This window comes from Dipodomys merriami, unplaced genomic scaffold, assembly GCF_024711535.1.
Source record: "Dipodomys merriami isolate MVZ:Mamm:240054 unplaced genomic scaffold, mDipMer1.0.p SCAF_25, whole genome shotgun sequence".
NCBI classification, from domain to species: Eukaryota; Metazoa; Chordata; class Mammalia; order Rodentia; family Heteromyidae; genus Dipodomys; species Dipodomys merriami.
In genome coordinates, this window is record NW_027203937.1 from 19,281,626 (window position 1) to 19,302,150 (window position 20,525).

Below are 20,525 nucleotides of genomic sequence, written 5' to 3' on the forward strand. Positions count from 1 at the left end.
GCGTTGAATTTGTAGATAGCCTTGGGAAGTATTGCCATTTTCACGATGTTAATCTTGCCAATCCAGGAGCATGGGAGGTTTTGCCATTTTTTAAGTTCTGTGTTGATTTCCTTTTTCAAGATTTTAAAGTTTTCATCATAGAGGTCCTTCACTTCTTTGGTTAAGTTAATTCCTAGGTATTTTATTTTTTGTGGGGCTATTACAAATGGAGTTGCTTTCCTAATTTCAGCCTCACTTTTCTCATTGTTGGCATATAGAAAAGCCATTGATTTTTGGGGGTTAATTTTATAACCTGCTACTTTGCCAAAGTTTTGAATCAGCTTGAGTAATTTGGGAGTGGAGTCTATGGGATTCTTTAAATACAAGATCATGTCATCTGCAAAGAGGGAAAGTTTTATTTCTTCTTTCCCTATTTGGATCCCCTTTATGTCTGCATCTTGCCTTATTGCTGTAGCTAGGCATTCTAATACTAGATTGAAGAGAAGTGGAGAGAGTGGGCATCCTTGTCTTGTTCCTGAGTTAAGAGGAAATGGCTTTAGTTTTTCACCATTGAGTATAATGCTGGCTGTAGGTTTGTCATATACAGCCTTTATTGTATTGAGGAATGTTCCATGGATTCCTAATTTTTCCAGAACCTTCATCATAAAGGGGTGTTGGATCTTGTCAAATGCTTTTTCTGCATCTATTGAGATAACCATGTGGTTCTTATTCTTGCTCCTGTTGATGTGATGAATAATATTAATTGATTTGCGTATATTGAACCAGCTTTGCATCCCTGAAATGAATCCTGTTTGATCATGGTGTATGATTTTTTGGATGAATTGTTGAAGTCGATTGGCCAAAATTTTGTTGAGAAGTTTTGCATCAATGTTCATCAAAGAAATGGGTCTATAGTTTTCTTTCTTTGATGAGTCCCTGCCTGGTTTTGGGATGAGGGTTATGATGGCTTCATAGAATGTGTTTGGTAGTGAGCTTTCTCTTTCAATTTCATTGAAGAGTTGGAGGAGTATTGGTGTGAGCTCTGCTTTGAAGGCCTTGTAAAATTCCGCTGTAAAACCATCTGGTCCTGGACTTTTCTTAGCTGGGAGGTCTCTTATTGCTGTTTCTATTTCAATGCTTGATATGGGCCTGTTAAGCTGGTTTAACTCATCTTGGTTTAGTTTTGGCATGTCAATATTTGCTAGGAAAAGGTCCATTTCTGTCAAGTTCTCAAACTTATTAGCATAAAGTTTTGAGAAGTATTCCCTTATAATGTTCTGAATCTTGGTTGTTTCCGTGGTGATGTTTCCATTCTCATCTCTGAGTTTATTAATTTGGGTGTGCTCTCTCCTTTTTCTGATAAGGTTTGCTAAGGGTCTGTCGATTTTGTTAAGTTTTTCGAAGAACCAACTCTTTGTTTTGTTGATTCTTTCTATAGTTTTTTTGGATTCTAATTCATTTAATTCTGATTTAATTTTGATTATTTCTTTCCGTCTACTGGATTGGGGTTTATCTTGCTGCTCTTTTTCAAGGAGGTTTAGATGTGTCATTAAATTGTTAGTTTCCGATCTCTCCAATTTGTTGATGTAGGAGCTCAGAGCTATAAACTTTCCTCTGAGTACTGCCTTTGCTGTGTCCCAGAGGAGCTGGTAATTTGTGTGTTCATTTTTGTTGAATAGCATGAACATTTGAATTTCCTTTCTAATCTCTTCCATGACCCACTCATGATTCAGTAGTGTGTTGTTCAGCCTCCATGTGATACCGGACTTTCTTTGGTGGCTTTTGGTGTTGAGTTCTAATTTTATTCCCTTGTGGTCAGAGAGAATGCAAGGTATAACTTCAATGTTTCTGAATTTAGACAAGTTTGCTTTGTGGCCTAAAATGTGGTCTATTTTAGAAAACGTTCCATGTGCTGCTGAGAAGAACGTGTATTCTGATGCTGCTGGGTGAAATGTTCGGTAAATGTCTGTTAAGTCTAGTTGATCTATGCAGCTGTTTAGATCTGCGGTTTCTCTGTTGAGTTTTTGCCGAGTTGATCTATCTAGTGGGGAGAGTGGTGTGTTAAAATCCCCAACGATTAATGTCTTTGGATCTATCTGGGATTTGAGGGAAAGTAGTGTTTCTTTGATAAATTTGGGTGCTCCATTGTTTGGCGAATAGATATTTAGAATTGTAATATCCTCCTGAAGGAGAGATCCTTTAATTAGTATGTAGCGACCTTCTTTATCTCTTCTCACGAATTTTAATTTGAAGTCTATTTTATCTGATATTAGGATTGCAACTCCCGCCTGTTTATGAGGGCCGTTTGCTTGGTAGATTTTGTTCCAGCCTTTAACCTTGAAAATATGTTTGTTTTTACGGGCAAGATGTGACTCCTGCAGGCAGCAGATAGAAGGGTCTTGTTTTTTAATCCAACTAGACAGTCTATGTCGCTTAATTGGAGAGTTCAGTCCGTTAACGTTAAGAGATAGGACTGAGAGGTATTTGGGAGTTCCTGCCATGTTATCCACCTTCTTGGGGGCTGTGAAAACTGGGTTCTTCCTAAGGTTCTTGGATTCTCCATTTGTGTGCAGTTTCTTGGCCTTTGTTGCGTTCTTGTTGGTTTTCTATGTGTAGGACATCTTTAAGAATCTTTTGCAGGGCTGGTTTGGTGGAGATGTATTGTTTCAATTTTTCTTTGCTATGGAAGGTTTTTATTTGGCCTTCAGTTATGAAGGAGAGTTTAGCTGGGTACAGTATTCTTGGTTGATAGTTGTTTGTTTTTAGGGCATGGCATACGTCATTCCAGGCTCTTCTTGCTTTGATTGTCTCTGCTGAGAAATCTGAGGTAATTCTAATTGGTTTCCCTTTATAGGTGATTAATCTTTTCTCCTTGACAGCTTTAAGGATCTTTTCCTTGGTCTGGGTTGATCCTGTGTGGATTATAATGTGACGGTGGGATGTCCTATTCTGGTCTGGTCTATTTGGGGTTCTAAAAGCTTCTTGTATCTGAATAGGCCTATCTTTTTGTATGTTTGGGAAGTTCTCTGCTAGGATCCTGTTAAACAAATTTCCTAGACCATTAACTTCTGTTTCTAGGTGCTCCTCTACACCCATTATCCTTAAATTGGGCCTTCTGATGGTGTCCTCCAGGTGTTGGATAGACCTATCATATTTCTTGGACTTGTCTTGGATGGTTGTATGTTCTTTCTCTATAATATCTAGGCTGTCTTCAATCCCTGAGATTCGATCTTCTGCATGGTCTAACCTGCTGTCAAGACTCTCTACTTTGTTTTTTATCTCTTTTCCTTCTAATTGGTCAGCTTTGATGGCTTCAAGTTCTTTGTTGAAGCTCTGTTTTAGGTCTTGTATGAATTTCTTTACTTCCTTAATTTGGTGTTCAGTGTTTGTTCTCAAATCACTTAGTTGATTGGTTATGGTTTCTTTGGACTCCCATTCCTTCTGTTGGGTTCCATTCAACATTCCCTTTGTGGTCTCCCTGACTTCCTTCAGCTCTTTGTTAATGGATTCCATGAATGTCTTTAGTGATCTTTGTGTATTCTCTACCTGGTCTCTTAATTCGTGAATTACTCTTTGATTAGTTTCCTCCCTTCTGTGGGATTCCTGCAGTTCTCTTTGAGTGTTCTCTGCCTGCTCACGCCATTCCTCCCTTTCTCTTTGAGTATTCTCAAGTTGTTCATGCAAATCCTGTATCAGTTTTTGAGAAGCTTCCTCACGCTTATGATATTCCTGTATAAACTTCTGGGATGCCTCCTCTCTCTCCCTATCACGCTCATACAGAGTCCTTTGTACATTGTCAAACTTCTCATTTATCATGTTTGCTATTAGTGTTTGTAGAGCTATTTGGGAACTCTCCTCTGGGTTATTCTTTATCTGTTCTAATCCCTGATTATCAAGGTTGGGAATTGAGATACCCGAATTTGCCATTTTTCTTGTGTTTTTCCGGCTTACTCGGCCCATTTGAGATAAAGATTGCACCAGTTTTGTGCTAGAACACTATCTTAAGGCAACCATCAACCAAAGTTTGCATTTGTACAGTCAATAGTCTACAGATACAATCTAGTTCAACAGATACATCTATTCAACATCAAACGACTATATGTTAAAGGACTTCGAACCGCAGAAAAGAATTTGGAAAACCAGAAATTATTAGGATTAGTGAGAGATGTGGGTAAAAAATAGGAATAGATTGGTGTGGGGAGGCACAAGGAGAGTTAACTATGTCCTACTCACAGTGCAGGAAATGGGTTGGGTAGGATGCAAGTAGAGAGAGAGAGAAAAAGAAGAGACGGAAAGGGGTATAAAGAGAGACCAGAAAAAGAATAGAAACGTAAAAATTAATGTTATTATAGAGGTTAAAAGACCGTCTATTTAGAGAGGAATGTGAATATGTTCAGAGAAGGGGAGGGACATTGAGGAGATGTGAAAAGCTTTAAGGGAGAAGAAAAGATCAGAAGTTCAGTAGAGCTAGATAAAAAACAAAAAGATAATTAAGAAAGAAAGAAAAAGAGAAAGAAGACAAGAAAAGAAAGGAAAACTCTCATTCACGTAATTCTGAAATAAAAATTATAAGATGAGAAAAAAAAGTTACTGGAAAACAATTATTTTTTCAGAAGAGGCAAAAATTAAAGATTGATAAAAGTTTTAGAAGGGAAAAAAATTTATATACATATATATATATATATATATATATAAGGTAACAAAAAACAAAAAACAAGCAAAAAAAAGAAAAGAAGAAGAAGAAAAAAAAAAAAGAAAAAAAAAAAAAAAAAAAGAAGAAAAAAAAAAAAAAAGTCTTTTGATTTTTTTTTTTTTTTTGTTTTTTTGTTTTTGGGGGGGGAGGAGTGGGAAGAATCCTGTATCTCCCTTTTGTCTGCAACCAGTCTCTTGGAGTCTCTGGTCAGCTTGAGGTCCTGTGGCTTGATTGGTTTCTTAAGTCAGTTGGTTGGAAGAGGCAGAAAAATGCTCTGCTTTACCCAAGATTTTGAGATCCCCCTCCCAGGTTAGTTTTCTGGGAGGGTGGTCTGCTTTGAGAGTCACAAAAGAGGGGGATGTGGTGATGAGGCTAGGTTCTGGGTGGAGTTGAGGCCTTTCAGCAAACAGTAGCTTTTCCCTGGGGCTATTTTGTGATAACTCACAGCGCCCAGCCTGGAGCCATTCTCAGGGTTTCTGTTTTTCAATTGATTGTGGTGGCTGCTAGAGGGAGGGGCAGCCTCTGGCTCTGGTTACCCAGTGAGGCTAGGCTGGCGCCTGTGCTGGGTGACTTTTCCCTGGATGGAGCTGAGTCTGGCAGGTCACTTCGGCGTTAAGTTCTTGTGACCTGCTAAATGACTCATTTTATTCCAAGGCCTGAGCTGAAGCTAGCAGCAACTCCGAGCTTTGTCGGTATCCAAGATGGAGATCACCGGTGCTGGGGGGGGAGGGGTGGCCTTCCTTCCTCTGCTCCTTGAGGAGTGAGGATGTCGGGCTTGTACTCACGCTGAGTCTTGGGTCCTGGGTCGTCTCTGGTGCCGAGTCTTGGATCCTGGGTCGTCTCTGGTCTGCAAGCTGCAGGGTGAAGATGTCCGCTCTTTGTTGGTTCTTGCTGGTGTTGAGTAGAATCCGCTCGGCCGCTGCGTCTGGCTCCTTCGTCCCGGACTCTCTGTGTGAGCGCTCAGGTATGGCCCCCGGCTGTGGTCTCTGCCGCTTGCGACCCTGTCGCCGCCGCCACCGCCGTGGCGGCTGCTGGCGACCACTTGCCTTGGCTTCCCCTCTCTTGTCTAACTCTCTGTCCTGTGATGGCACACTTGGTGTGATTCTCTGGCTTAGGACTGTTCACTGGAACTCTAAAGCTGCTTTCTATGCGAGAGCTTGTTCAGATTCCAGCTTCTCCTCCGCCATCTTCCCGGAACTCCAAGCTCCTTCATTTGTTAAGAAAATCCTTATCACCTGCATCTTCCGTGTGTCTCTACTAATGGAGACATTTTCAGTGCTGATCAGCTGGTATTCCCTGGCGCTCTCTCTGTCTCTCTGTCTCTCTGTCTCTCTGTCTCTCTCTTTCTCTCTTTCTCTCTGTCTGTCTGTCTGTCTGTCTGTCTGTCTGTCTGTCTGTCTGTCTCTCTCTCTCTCTCTCAAAACACAGAAGATATCCAACCAGATCCATTACAAAACAGATGCATGAGAAAGTCCATGCAGACAGGGATCATAAAGAACAGCAAAAGATAAGGCAGCACATTATCTGAGCTTTAATTATAGAAAATACTGGGGTAAAAAAGCAGGTAAATCATAGGCCCTATATATGGACAATAGCTCCTTATCTGCTAATCTTAAATTGGTGTGGGTGTTTGGAATACAGGCATCTTCTGCATCTCCCTGTACTCTTGTTAGCATCCTCACCAGGTTTTCTATGGGATGTAACTGTGGCTGGCAGGACCTGAGAAGGAGAACTCTAGGAAATTACCATTGGAGCAAGGAGGGCAAAAAACGAGCCTATCTGGAGATATTGAAGACATCACCATTGAATTTTCAAAATTCTATAACTAACAATATTTGTAAATTATGGAATTTACAAATTCCATAGTATAATGATATCCTTGTATATAAGCATATAGTCTAGGAATAAATATAGAGCAACACTGTATAATTTTGGGGCATCCCTCAGCAGTGTTTAGTCATCAGTGTCAGCCCTAGTGTCTTCTTAGTTGTAAAGAATGGTATTCACTTTTAGTCTCCTTTCTGTAGTTGCCTGAAACTTTCAGTCCTAAACTCTGCCTGATGCCTCATGGTCATTGCCTTTGTCCCTGAAGGTCTGTGTGTTCTTCCCCAGTTTTCAACTGAGAAATTAGTTCAACATGACTGCCAATCATGCTACCACTGTCCACTGGTGTTCTGGTAAATTGTGGTCCCTAGGTTTGGTAGAAAAGAATAAGGGAGGGGCCAGTGATGCAGGTACAAAGACTCAAAAGGAAATGTTTAAAAAACACTTATAGTATTAATTCCAAAAGAAATTTTTTTACATTAACAGTTGCTAAAGATTTTCCCATTACCTTAAGTGCTATAGTATATTATAAACGATTCCTCATTCTGTTCTGAAATGATCCCTCTTATTATCCCTCTGAAACTGAGCACGTGAGACAAACTCTTCAGCTTACTTTATACTCATTGATTACAGTCTCAGAAAAGTTACATCTGGATTCAAAAGACGTTGTGCCTCCTAATCAGTTCTGTAGTCTTGGCCCACTCCATTCCCTTAGATTTTGGCAATAAATTAAACTCTTCTATAGACTTTTGGTTAACAGATTTTTTCATTTCCATATAAATTATACCAGGATTGATTTTTTAAGGATATGTGGAAATATTACTATTACTATAGTAAATTACTATTACTATAGTAGAGTACATACATATTAAATATGGAGTAAAATAACATTTTTAAAGTGAAAAAAAAGAATATTTCACAAGCCCCAGTTATCCAAGCAGCTGTTATTAGCATTAATGTTACTTTCTCACGTAATTTTTCAAAATGAGTACACCTTCTTAAAATAGTAGGTAGATAAATGTTTTTTAATTTAATTTTTACTTAGTATCTTGTTACTCAATTTTCACATCTTTTTTTTTTTTTTTGTCGGTCATGGGGCTTGAACTCTGGGCCTGGGTGCTGTCCCTCAGCTCTTCAGCTCAAGGCGAGCGCTCTACCACTTGAGCTACAGCACCACTTCCGGTTTTCTGGTGGTTTATTGGAGATAGGAGTCTCACGGTCTCTCCTGCCCGGGCTGGCTTTGAACTGCGATCCTCAGATCTCAGCCTCCTGAGTAGCTAGGATTACAGGTGTGAGCCACCAGCACCTGGCCAATTTTCACATCTTGACATACTACAATAGTTAAGTGACACACAGCATTCAGCTGCACATTGCTTCATCTGGGTTTTTAAAAAGATGGATAAATAAGGATTTTATTCATGTGTTTATACATGACTTTGCTTCACAAATTCTTTTCCATAAAGAGATTCAGAGATAGGGAAAATGTATGGTTTGAACTGTTTCTTATCAGTTTTTATATTCTTTTGGGCATGTATTAGTACGGGTAGTTAAGAATAACATTGCTGCAATTAACTCTGGAAGGTGATATTCTTCTAAAATAATCACAGATTCAGTAAGTAGAAATGAATGACTTAATTTCTTGTGATGAGGAACAGAGGTCAACTTATGTTTTGTTATCTATGATAGTTATCAGATTTCTCACTCTTTGTATATTGAAAAATGTTCAGCTTCCTTTCAGAGAGCACACATCTCTGGATAGTTGTTCACAGAAATGTATTTGTGGGAATAAGTAATGGCTAGTGTGTGTAATCATGTTCAAGGAACTTGGGGTATCAGGAGAGGTGGCCTGCTGTGATTCTTAGCTCAGGAGTCTTTTCCACAACATCCTTGGATCACCCTGTCTCTGATCTGTTTGGTTCGAACTCCATAGATGATGGGGTTGAGCATGGGAGGGACCAGTAGATACACATTAGCAAACATGACATGTACCACGCGAGGCACATTATGACCAAAGCGATGAGTGAAGAAAGTGAAAAGGGCGGGAATATAAAAAACCAAGATAACACAGATATGTGAAGCACAAGTACCGAAAGCTTTGAAGCGGGCTTCCCCTGCAGGCAGCTGCAACACAGCCCTCAAAATCATCACATACGATACACTAATGACTATTAGATCAAAGCCACTTTGAGAGAAAGCCACAAAGAGCCCATAACTACGGTTGACTGTGGTGTCAGCACACAGCAACTTGAGCACAGCCATGTGCTCACAGTAGGACTGGGGAATGACCCTGTTGGGGCAGAAGGGCATCCTGGAGATCATGAAGCAGAAAGGGCTCACCCACAGCAGCCCTCTCATCATCACCGCCGCCCCCAGCTTCATCACTGCAGAGGTGGGCAGGATGCTTGAGTGCCGGAGTGGGAAGCAGATGGCCACATAGCGGTCCAAGGCCATAGCCATGAGTACCCCAGACTCCACAGAAGAAAAGGCATGGATGAAGAACACCTGAGTGAGGCAGGCATGATATTCAATCTCATGGGCATGAAACCAGAGTATGGCCAACATTTTTGGCTGTGTGGAGGAGGACAGGACCAGATCGGTGACAGCCAGCATGGCCAGAAAGAGGTACATGGGCTCGTGCAGGGTGCGGTCAATTCGGATGATATGCAAGATGATGATGTTTCCCACTACAGCCACAATATACATGACACAGAATGGAAAGGCAATCCACACTTGGGAATTCTCCAGTCCTGGGATTCCAAGCAAGATGAAGAACTCAGGATGTGCAGAGATGTTCCTTGAAGTGAACATCAGGTTTGGTGTCTATTCCAAAGTTACTTACCGTCTGCAGATGGTAATCAAATCAGCTACTGTTAGTGTTTGGATTGTCTTGTTGCATAATGGAACAATTGGACTTAAAGCTATACTGTAATAATTCAATTGATAGCCAGATATTAATGTTTTATAACATAAACCTATTTTAAAACCTATTTAGGATAATAAAATCAGGTGAGAATATACTAGCTGCAAGTATAATTGGTTAGGAACTTTTTTCCTTTGGAAGTTTCATCAAGGATTTCTTGTTGCATAATAGGATAAGGCAGGGAGAAATGTGACAAATATATTAGCTTCTTCCTGTGAGCCTTAAAGAGTATACTTGTCTGTTCTTTCACACTTTTTGTGGGCAGTGACTTCCTTCCCAGCTACTGATGTCCTGCAGTCTCTTCCAAACCCCATTTCCTCTCGTCTTCATTGTATATGTTCTCCTGGTAAGTTTTCAGGGACCCCTGGTGGGAAACTGCTCTACCATCCTCAGTCATTTTACTGGCTGTCCTCTCCGATTTTCTTTCTGTAGTGGCCAGTGAAGGAGCATAGGGTGCTTGAGATCTCAGTCTGCAGCGGGAGTTAGATTGGCATCATGATCAGATCCTTGGCTTTCCTTTCCGAACATTTCCCTGACCATCCTGGAAATCCACTCCCTTCATGGTCTTTTCATTCAGTAACTTTTGAACTTAAACAGAACTTCACGTCACGTGTTATATGTAGGAATTTGACCATTCCTTGGTAGTTTTTGTCAAGTGCGTGGCCTTTTCAATTTGGAAATATTGTTTGTAAGATTCTCATTGGCTTTTAAGGATAAATAGGAATGAGAAAAAGAAAAACCTAATTTTCCTTTTTGCCTAATAACTTTCTGCTCTAACCTATTAAACATACATTGTATATTTTTTCATAGGCTAGAACTCATAAGGGCATTGTGCAGCCCCTAAGCTGTAAATAGTTCACATGCATTTCAAATACTGGAACTAGAGTGATTCAATTTTGTACCCCTGCCTAAACTTCTTTGTGATTTGAGGCTGGAACTTAATGTCTCATAGCCACACTCAGCTTGCTCTTCTGTAGCCAGTGCTCTACTCCTTGAACCACACCTTCACCTTAGCTTTGGATATGGTGTCTCAAGGACTTTTCTGTCCCGGATGGCTGCAAATCAACAAACCTCGAAACTCAGCCTCTTGATTGGCTAGCTAGAATTATAGATGTGAGCCAGCAGCACCTGGGTTTGATTAAAGTTTTGTGTTTTTCAAAATAAAACCTAACTCATAGAGGCACTACTCCACATTCACTTCAGGAAATACAGTTATAAAAGTATGTTATCAAAGTGAGAAATACCCAGATTTCTTCTGTAAAAGTTGTTAAAGTGCAGTCATGGCACTCCTGGTTGGGCCAAAAATCTTTTACTCTGTGCAGTTTGTGAAAATAATTGTTTATCAGTCCACTGTGCTGCTGAAGGCATTCAAGTGATTGTAGGTTAAAATAAAACTGAGATCTTGCTAAACACTATACTATTAGAAACTTAGAATACATATTTTCTTTCTGGGTTATCTAAATCTAAAATGTAGAGAAGATGGGTTTAAGTGCCATCTCCTTCAGGGAAATTTTATGTATAAAGAAAGACTGCCTACCTTGGTAGCTCTCTACGGAGGACACAGTGGGAGTCTGATTGTTTGTCTTCTTTGGAAGATTGAAGTTCAGTGTTGATGGACTTTTGGACTTGGAGCTCCCAGAGAATCAGGGCTTTTGGTGTGGAGCATCTTCTTGCTTTTTAGAGATTCCGTGAGTCCCACTGCTCTATGGGAAAGGCAGAGATGCCTGAGACATGAAGAGTCATTCACCTTGGAATTGACTTTTTTACTGACCCAGCTGAGCATGATCTAATAAGCCCCTATGGGTCAGCCTGCAGCAAAAGGCTCAGATCAGGGCCTATTTGAGAACTGTGTTTACACTGTGCATTCCCAATGCACTAGCTTTCTTCACTCTCCCAATTCCCATTGTCTAAAATACACAGGTTCCTCTGAGAGTAGATATAGAAACAACATATTAACTGCACCTTGTTTCTGTGGTATATATACATAAATGTAAAGTCATGAGATATGAATGTATGTGTTCTTTTTATATTAAAAGTATAAGATCTTAGACACACTTATATTCGTGAGACTATATATAATAGAAAGCCTATTTGTGCAATCTGAAAGTGGATAATTATTTTGTATATGTAAATATATGTATTTAGGGAAAATATCAGTATATAGATTCTTAAGAGACTAGATTGATGTTCAAGTATTTATATAAACTAATGTGTATATGACTTTCTGAATTACACAACTAATGGCCTATTATAGCATGAAGTGGCATGAAAGTGTGTGTATGTGTGAGCATGTGGATATTAGTTTGTGAGAGGATTGACAATCTATTGGAACTTCAGAGTGCACTAAATTTTCCATGTTAAGTGTTCATCTACTCCTGTACCCTGTACATTGGATCATTTTGAGAGAGACAATTTCTTTTTTTTTTTTTTTCATGCTAAATGGCTTAGACCATTATTTTAGTTTTCTTTTTTCCTTCTGTCGGTCTACAGGCTTGAATTCAGGGCCTGGGCTCTGTCCCTAAGCTGTTTTCCTGAAGGCTAGTGCTCTACCACTTTGAGCCAGAGCTCAAAGTTTTCTGGTGCTTCACTGGAGATAAGAGTCTCACAGACTTTCTTGTCCAGGCTGGCTTTGAACCACAATCCTTGGATCTCAGCCTCCTGAGTAGCTATATTTTAGTATTTTTAAGGCTTTATTAGGTCAAGGGCTTCTATCTAAAAGTTTACCAGCTAGCCAGCACTAGGGAAAATAATTTTTGATGGAGATTTTCTGGTTATTTCTTAAAAGGCAGAGGCTGGAAGGCTCTCCTCAGTTAACCTGATGTTTTAATCCAACAGAGCTCTCTCTCTCTCTCTCTCTCTCTCTCTCTCTCTCTCTCTCTCTCTTGATCTGTATAGGGTCTTGCTGGTTTTCTCTGGTTTTAAGCACATATTGAGTGTTAAAAATGTATTTCATGAGATGTGAAAGTAAGGTAAGAGAGAAGCATTTAAAATAACCCCAAAGCACTAATTAACAGAATACAATAAATCACATTCTGGAAGATATATCTTTGAAAGTATAAAATCCAACATACAGGTTTTTCAGAACAACATAGAATTATCAAAATTCTCTCTTTTATTAGAGTAGATAGTGATCACTTCCAGGAAAAGCAAAGTCATTTTTGTATAACCATAATAAAAATAAGGCACATAAATTCTTTAAGGTGTATAAGTATTTTCCTGGAGTTTACATTTAATCATAATTAGGTAAAGAGCTTTATGATGTAGGAAAGTGAGTTGTGAGATCACCAGGCTTAGGTGACAGAAAACTGAGACAAGCAAAAGCTATCCTACAGAGGCAATTCTAAAAGGCAAAACTAAGAGATTCAACCTTCCCAACTGTCCATAGATATTTTGCTCTGAGATGTAGAGAGTAGCAAAGTTCCTTACTATAGGATAGATATGGGGAAGAATAATGTTCTTAGCCAGGGATTGAGTTGTTTATATTATTATTAATATGACCTTAATCTTCATAACACTCTGAGTATCCCCCACAATTAAAGAGAGATAAATTTAAAAAATCTAGAGCTATTTGGGAAGCACGCATAATGGTGGTCACCATGCAATAGCAAGGATCTGATCATCTGTATTACTGTTTCTAGAGTTTCTCTGTGGCATAGAAATGGCTGCAGACGGGCTGGGAAGGTGGCTCAGTGGTAGAGCACTTGCCTTGCATGCATGAGGCCCTGGGTTCGATTCCTCAGCACCACATAAGCAAAAAGAAAAAAGCCGGAAGTGGTGCTGTGGCTCAAGTGGTAGAGTGCTAGCCTTGAGCTGAAGAGCTGAGGGACAGCACCCAGGCCCGGAGTTCAGGCCCCACTACCGGACCAAAAAATAAAATAAATAAATAAAATAAAATGTTAAAAAAAAAAGAAATGGCTGTAGACTAGATGTTTTCAATGGCAGCTGGGATAGCAATATAGATGTTGAGGTTATTCATGTGAGAATGGTTGAAATGATGGACTATAAGAATGAGATTTTTCTATAAAACGACTTAGGAAAAGCACAAGTTAGGGGAAATATATGTTATATAATATCAATTTATATGTAATATAAAATATACATTAATTTACATAATATGCACATAAATAATTTATGTACAATTTGTCACTCTAAATGATGTGTATACCATATATATTTGAAAATGATATTTATATTACATATCATAAAGCTAGCTATATAAATATTTCTACACATTTAAAAAGGAATGGATGACATGGAAGAACATAGGATGGCTAAAAGAAGTAGAGGTGGGCTGGGAAGGTAGCTCAGTTGTAGAGTGCTTGCCTTGCATGCATGAAGCCCTGGGTTTAATCCTCAGCACCACATAAGCAGAAAAAGCCATGGCTCAAGAGGTAGAGCACTAGCCTTGAGGTGAGGAGCTGAGAAACAGCGCTCAGGCCCAGAGTTCAAGCCCCACAAATGACAAAAAAAGGAAGTAGAGGTTAGGATGCTGTAAAAAAAAAATAGGATGCTAAGAAAAACAGAAATCGATTATCTAAATGCTATGAAGAAGTTTGGGCCTTCTTTTTTTGTATGTTTTTATTGTAAAAATATGTACAGAGGGGTTACAGTTACATGAGCAAGGTTTTGAGTACATTTCCTATCGAGCATTGTTGCCTCCTTCTTTGTTTTTTTTTTTTTCTTACCTTCTTGACCCATTATTAAATGAAGAACTGTGGTGCTAAAGCTCAAAGGGAGTGGAACTAAAGCTCAAAAGAATTCTGAGACTATCAATATGATGAGATTCCCACATAGATACAAAAGAACTTCAGACTTTTATGTCAATAGCATCAATATCATCTCTGACTCTTTCCTAAGCTTCTTGCAGATTGGCATGACTATAAGCATATGATAGTCACCCTTAACTGGATAATCAACACTTCCCAGAAATCCTTGTAAGTCTACTGGAGACTGAGCTTTAAGACATGAAAGACTAGTTTGTTAGTTCTCATTGCATCCTATAGAATTATCAGCTTTTGAAACTCAAAAATCACAAAGCACCTATGATAGGATTAATTAAGGAAAGGATTGACTTTTCTATTAGTTATTCCTGACAGCAAGCTTTTCTTGAACAATCTTAAAATTGTTTTTGAGAAGCAATATTTATTTAGTGAGAAATATATGTACATTCACATGAAAAAGCATATAGAAACTAAAGCACATTTTCTTGTGTATATGGAGTCTTTGCACATAAACTAACATTTATAAGTTCTGAATGCTAATGCTTTTAAAGGACCTTGTGCCACTGCATGCAATTACAGCATATGAAATTGAAAGAAATTCATTTTGCCACAAGCACACAATTATAGACAATTTGTAACTCTCTTCATATACTCACATATTCATAAGAGGTTCACAAGCATTTCTTTGCTATGCACCACAAACTCTGCACTTCATACATAAGAAATGCAAGAGATTACTAAATTAGAAATACATATTGTATCAATATAGCAAGACAGCATAAAGACGTTTATGTATTATTAATATATTCATGCAATTACATTCCCCAAAAATGTATTGGATTACTCTTTCCTTCAAATATGTAACAAATTGCTACGGTGATAAATAAATACCTCTCACAATCAAGTAATGATTTCAAGAAATTTAACTCTTGGACATTTAACTCTATGAAAATTTAACTCTAAGACATTGTTGCTAAAAGCCATTTTGCTAGTTTAGTTTTCTGCTAAATGAAAGAAAAAAGAGACTATTAAAGCAATATTATATAAAAATCATAATCCTCCTTTATAATTGAACCCTTCATATAAAGAGATATAACATGCTCAGTTAGAAAGAAGATTTGATCTTGGATAGATCTGACATCCACACAGAGATGGAAGTATTATACAAAAAGGCTACTGTAGCTTAGGTTTAGTTCTAATTGGCTCATTGTCAAAATTTACCTCATGCTGGTATTTATCAGAGCAGAATCTAAGACTATGGGGTAGGTAGAATATGGGTTTTCAAGACTGTTGTATTAATAGAATATCTTCAGTATGGTACCATGTGGTAGAATTTACAATGTCTGACAGTAGTTGGGCCATCATAGTGTGTAGGCAAGAATAAGAAATAGTAACTCTGAGAATGAGCAGTGATTTCCTTATACCCTTACTCTGTCCTGACTGTCTTCACCTCAACTCAGAATACACTGAGAGACATCATATTCAGCAAGAAGAGACAAGGAATATATCCCATGAATAAATTTCCTAAAACAGTGTTTTGTGAAAACAGGCACATTATTAAACAAGGGTATGATAACATGCCTCTTGTGAAATAAATGATCTAGAGAATATAGATGATTAGGCAAATTATGCGTCTTATGTAGAGATGAAAAGCTGTCCAGTGATTGGTCTAGCATATCTGAGGGTGGGTAGAATACATGGCAATTATGAGTCCTATATTTCCCTATATTCACATTATGCACAGCTGCATCTCTCGTGGGGACACTCTAGGGATTCAACTTTGGCCTGAGGAATGTGGAGACAAAGGTTGCCCACAGATTATCACATGGGCAAGGAAGGCATCCAAGCATTCCACATTTTGGGTGGAAGATACCACCAGTCAATTTTCAGGGCTCCTCAAATTCCACTATCTACAATGTTGGCCCTAAGTGTAGAGCTATGCTCTGTGACTTTGAGACATGCCATTCTCAGAGATAGGCTTCAACTTCAGTATCTTCTCCAGGTGACTTTAGGAAGTTGTAGAGTATGATACTCCATTTTAGAATATTTTTTCTTAACTTGTCAAAGACAGCTCCTAATTCCAAATACTGAGTTGCTCCCTAGCCCTGCCTTTGCACCCACTGCTCGGTCTTCCTCCCTGTCATTTTCTATTCCAGGACTCCATCTAACCTTTGTGTAGCACAGAGTAAACCAGTTTCCTTGGATTTTTTTCTGCTACCTTGCTCCTCTCTGTTTGGGTGGGAAAAAGCAGTGAAGCGGTCAGCAATTCTTTTGTGATGACTCAGAAGGAAACAGGGCTTTGGAAAATTGCTTAAAATGTCAACCCAGAAGAAAAATTATTTACAAATGAATTAACTGAAATGGGGTAGTTTCAAGGGAGAACTTAAAATAGTGAAATTTCTTAGCAAGGCAAGGTCAAAGTTCAATCAAAAAACACCAGGAAGTATATACTTGAAAGGGGTGGGATAAAGTTAGAAGGGATGGATAAATGGATGAAGAGGAGAAAAGGGGAAGAATGCAGTCAAGAAGCCAAATATATCCTACAAAATTAAGAAGAGTGAGAGAAGGCGTATATAGGGGAGGGATGGGTGAGACCTTGAAAGGAGGTGGCATTGAACAAGATGCCTTGTATTCATAAACTGCTTTGTTAAATGGCAACTCTTTGGTACAACTAGGTAAAGGCAATAAAAAGTCTAAAAAATTAAAAATAGATATGACAATGTTATTCAAATTACTAAAGACTTTTTCATCACTTTAAAACATATAATGTAATATGATCACAAGAGATTATTCATTTCCCCCCCCAAATATCTCCTTGTATTCTGACTTCCATTTTCCAGTGGAACTCACAACATTTAAAGAGAGGCTGATTCTTCAGTTCATCTAATACTCAAAAAAGTGTGCACTGGTCTAGATTCACAAAATTTTAAACATCCAAATATATTCTACAGTCCTTGTTCTACCATAGGCTATGGACATATTCTGTATGCTATTTTTGCTTTTTTAATACTTTCATTCTTCATACTAATGTAAAGCCTTACAAATTAAGGATAATTAGAAAAATCACACTGAACACAATATGGTTTACAAGTAAAGCAGAGAAAATTGAATATAAAATGAAATAAAGTGTTTTTTAAAGAAAATATAATAAAAGTGCCACAAGATCACTGTTCTAAGTAGTTATTAGCTTTTGTATGTAGTTACACAATCCTAAGAGTTTTCTGTACATATATAATCCTTTTTTAGAAAAGACCCCATGACTTAATTTAATGTTGTAATTTATCTTTTTTTTTACATCTTATATAGGTGTACATATAATTGAGTGGTAAAAGGCATTGAATGGCATGGTATATGAAGTGATTTCAGAATTTGAAGAGTTTTCCTTTTATCTTTTATAAATAATGAATTTATGCAAGTCTTTCAACAGGTTCTTATATCAAAAACTCTATTTTTATGAAGAGATTCCCAAACCTGGTTTGGGGGTACATTGTCTGCAATCCCAGCTATTTTGGAAGCTGTATGTGGTAAATCTCAGCTACCTGAGAGGCTTGGTAGGAGAATAATGACTGCAGAATAGCCCTAGGCAAAAATATAAAACCCAACTGGAAAATAGCAGGAACAAAATGGGGCTGGAAGCTTAGATGATGTGATAGGGTACTTTTCTAACAAGCATGAAACCCTGACTTCAAACTCAAGCAATTTCAAACATCAATTAAAGAAAGAGAAGGAAAAAGAAAAATAAATGCTTAAGTTTCTAAATTCCTTTTGACCATATACTAATATATGTTTGGAAAATAATGCAAAGTTTTAAGTTTTCACCTTAAAATTCTGTAGAAAATAACACTCTTTCAACATATTCAGTGATGCATTGCAAGAAAGGAAACATTATTTCCTTATAGTAAAAAACACAGAGAGACCAGAATTATCCATTGCAGGAATCAGATTTCTTGCGATTCCAGGAAATTCTCTCATAGAAAGTGCTGGCCCCTGTGACAATGCTTTATGAAGATGTCTTTGTTATAATACACAGTTGCATAACAATGTTTCTTCATTACATTCCCAGATCAATGCAACTTGAAATATTGGAAGAGTCTGTGATTATTGGCTCAGGAGTCTTTCCTACAGCATCCTTGGATCACCCTGTCTCTGATCTGTTTGGTTCGAACTCCATAGATGATGGGGTTGAGCATGGGAGGGACCAGTAGATACACATTAGCAAACATGACATGTACCACGCGAGGCACATGATGACCAAAGCGATGAGTGAGGAAAGTGAAAAGGGCGGGAATATAGAAAGCCAGGATAACACAGATATGTGAAGCACAAGTACCAAAAGCTTTGAAGCGGGCTTCCCCTGCAGGCAGCTGCAACACAGCCCTCAAAATCATCACATACGATACACTAATGACCATTAGATCAAAGCCAACCACTGAGAAGGCCACAAAGAGCCCATAACCACGGTTGACTGTGGTGTCAGCACACAGCAACTTGAGCACAGCCATGTGCTCACAGTAGGACTGGGGAATGACCCTGTTGGGGCAGAAGGGCATCCTGGAGATCATGAAGCAGAAAGGGCTCACCCACAGCAGCCCTCTCATCATCACCGCCGCCCCCAGCTTCATCACTGCAGAGGTGGGCAGGATGCTTGAGTGCCGGAGTGGGAAGCAGATGGCCACATAGCGGTCCAAGGCCATAGCCATGAGTACCCCAGACTCCACAGAAGAAAAGGCATGGATGAAGAACACCTGGATGAGGCAGGCGTGATAGTCAATCTCATGGGCATGAAACCAGAGTATGGCCAACATTTTTGGCTGTGTGGAAGAGGACAGGACCAGATCGGTGACAGCCAGCATGGCCAGAAAGAGGTACATGGGCTCGTGCAGGGTGCGGTCGATTCGGATGATATGCAAGATGATGATGTTTCCCACTACAACCACAAAGTACATGACACAGAATGGAAAGGCAATCCACACTTGAGAATTCTCCAGTCCTGGGATGCCAAGAAGGATAAAGGATATTGGAGAAGTATTGTTTCCTGAAGGCAACATCAGGAGATGAATGATATCCTCTCTCTATTTCCTGCAGATGATAACAATCAGGCCATTAGTTTGATTCCTTATTAATGTTGTGAAAGATTTCAGGGAATACTGAGAACATTCTCAGTTGTTTTTAATAAATAAAAATTTGTAGCACGCACAAGGCAACTCATTTTTATTCACATTTATGTCATTTTGATACCAATGAAATATACTGTACTCACAAGCATTCTTTTTTCAAAGTCAACATATTTTGAGTTTGAACAAAAGGAAAGTAGCCAAGCTCCATTGTCATTAAACATGTTTTCTTTAGTGCATGGATCCTTCTAGCATGAGCAGCAACACAATTTTTTCTAATAAAGGTCAATTTCTCATTTGCAGACACTAACATTGGCATTGCCAACAATCCATTTAACTTTTCTAGTATGACAGCAGCCTTGGTAATTCATGACTGCACAGCTGTGGCTGTATTTCAATACAAACATTTTCATTCTGCACTGTGCATTTTGTCTGCAGGCTGCTGTTCACCACAAGCTGTCCTATGTTTCATGAGCTCAGCCCAGAACTTTGCATTCTTCCTCTATGTTTTGGATAGAGTATTTTAAGAAGTATTTGCTGAAGATAATAACAAATACTTGGTGGTTGCATATTTCTTTAACAGGGTAACAATAAGCCACATCCTGAAAGAACTCACTTAATTTCTACTTTATGCCACACCTTAAAGAGAGTTGTGTGCATTTTTTTCATAGTAGAAACTGCATGTAAGGCACCATCTTGCCTACATTGTCTTCATGCATTGACAGTAGTGTTTCATTCCTGTGATGACCATAGTCTTCCTTATATCTTGCTTGGTTTCTTAACCACTGGCTTCTCACTACTTGGTCTTGTTTGTCTTGTCTGTTAGTTTGGAAACCTTAGCTCCTACCTCCTTTACTATAAAAACCTAGTTAAGAGTTATGTCATGTTCCATCACCCTAGCAATCGTTTGGAGGAACTGACAAAAATATTTCATTTAACTGTACCCACTGGTTCCTATAAAAAGCTTTCTTAGTCTCTTGTTAATTTCCCCTTGGTTTATAGTCTGAGAGAAATGGAGCTTAGAGTTTATAAGTTGTGCTCTAAAGTGAAAAACTGCATACTTCTCCACAGGAGTTTCTCCTAAAGCCCTTGGTGAGATGATTAGGTAAAATGCACAAAAGAAAAGTTGGAAATTGATTAAATCTACTAAAAATGGTATTATGAAGTTCAACAAAGTTATTTTTGGGGGGGGGGTCCTGTTGTGCGGCCTGAACTCTGGGCCTGGGTGCTGTCCCTCAGCTTTTCAGCTCAAGGCTAGTGCTCTCCCACTTGAG

At 38.7% G+C, this 20,525-nt stretch overlaps 2 protein-coding genes across 2 annotated transcripts; both read right to left on the reverse strand.

The window, feature by feature from the left end:
* Nucleotides 1-8,359: 8,359 nt before the first annotated feature.
* On the reverse strand, nucleotides 8,360-9,304 carry LOC138836195 (olfactory receptor 52R1-like). The gene has a single exon (XM_070034693.1). It carries the CDS (start codon nucleotides 9,302-9,304, stop codon nucleotides 8,360-8,362), a length of 945 nt encoding a protein of 314 aa, XP_069890794.1.
* An 8,939-nt stretch (nucleotides 9,305-18,243) lies between these two features.
* On the reverse strand, nucleotides 18,244-19,185 carry LOC138836196 (olfactory receptor 52R1-like). The gene has a single exon (XM_070034694.1). The coding sequence runs from the start codon at nucleotides 19,183-19,185 to the stop codon at nucleotides 18,244-18,246; it is 942 nt and encodes a 313-aa protein (XP_069890795.1).
* Between the last annotated feature and the right edge of the window lie 1,340 nt (nucleotides 19,186-20,525).

What these genes read in the sequence shown, in the direction of transcription:
- LOC138836195 (XM_070034693.1), bottom strand. Translation starts at nt 9,304, where the DNA reads ATGTTCACTTCAAGGAACATCTCTGCACATCCTGAGTTCTTCATCTTG.
- LOC138836196 (XM_070034694.1), bottom strand. Translation starts at nt 19,185, where the DNA reads ATGTTGCCTTCAGGAAACAATACTTCTCCAATATCCTTTATCCTTCTT.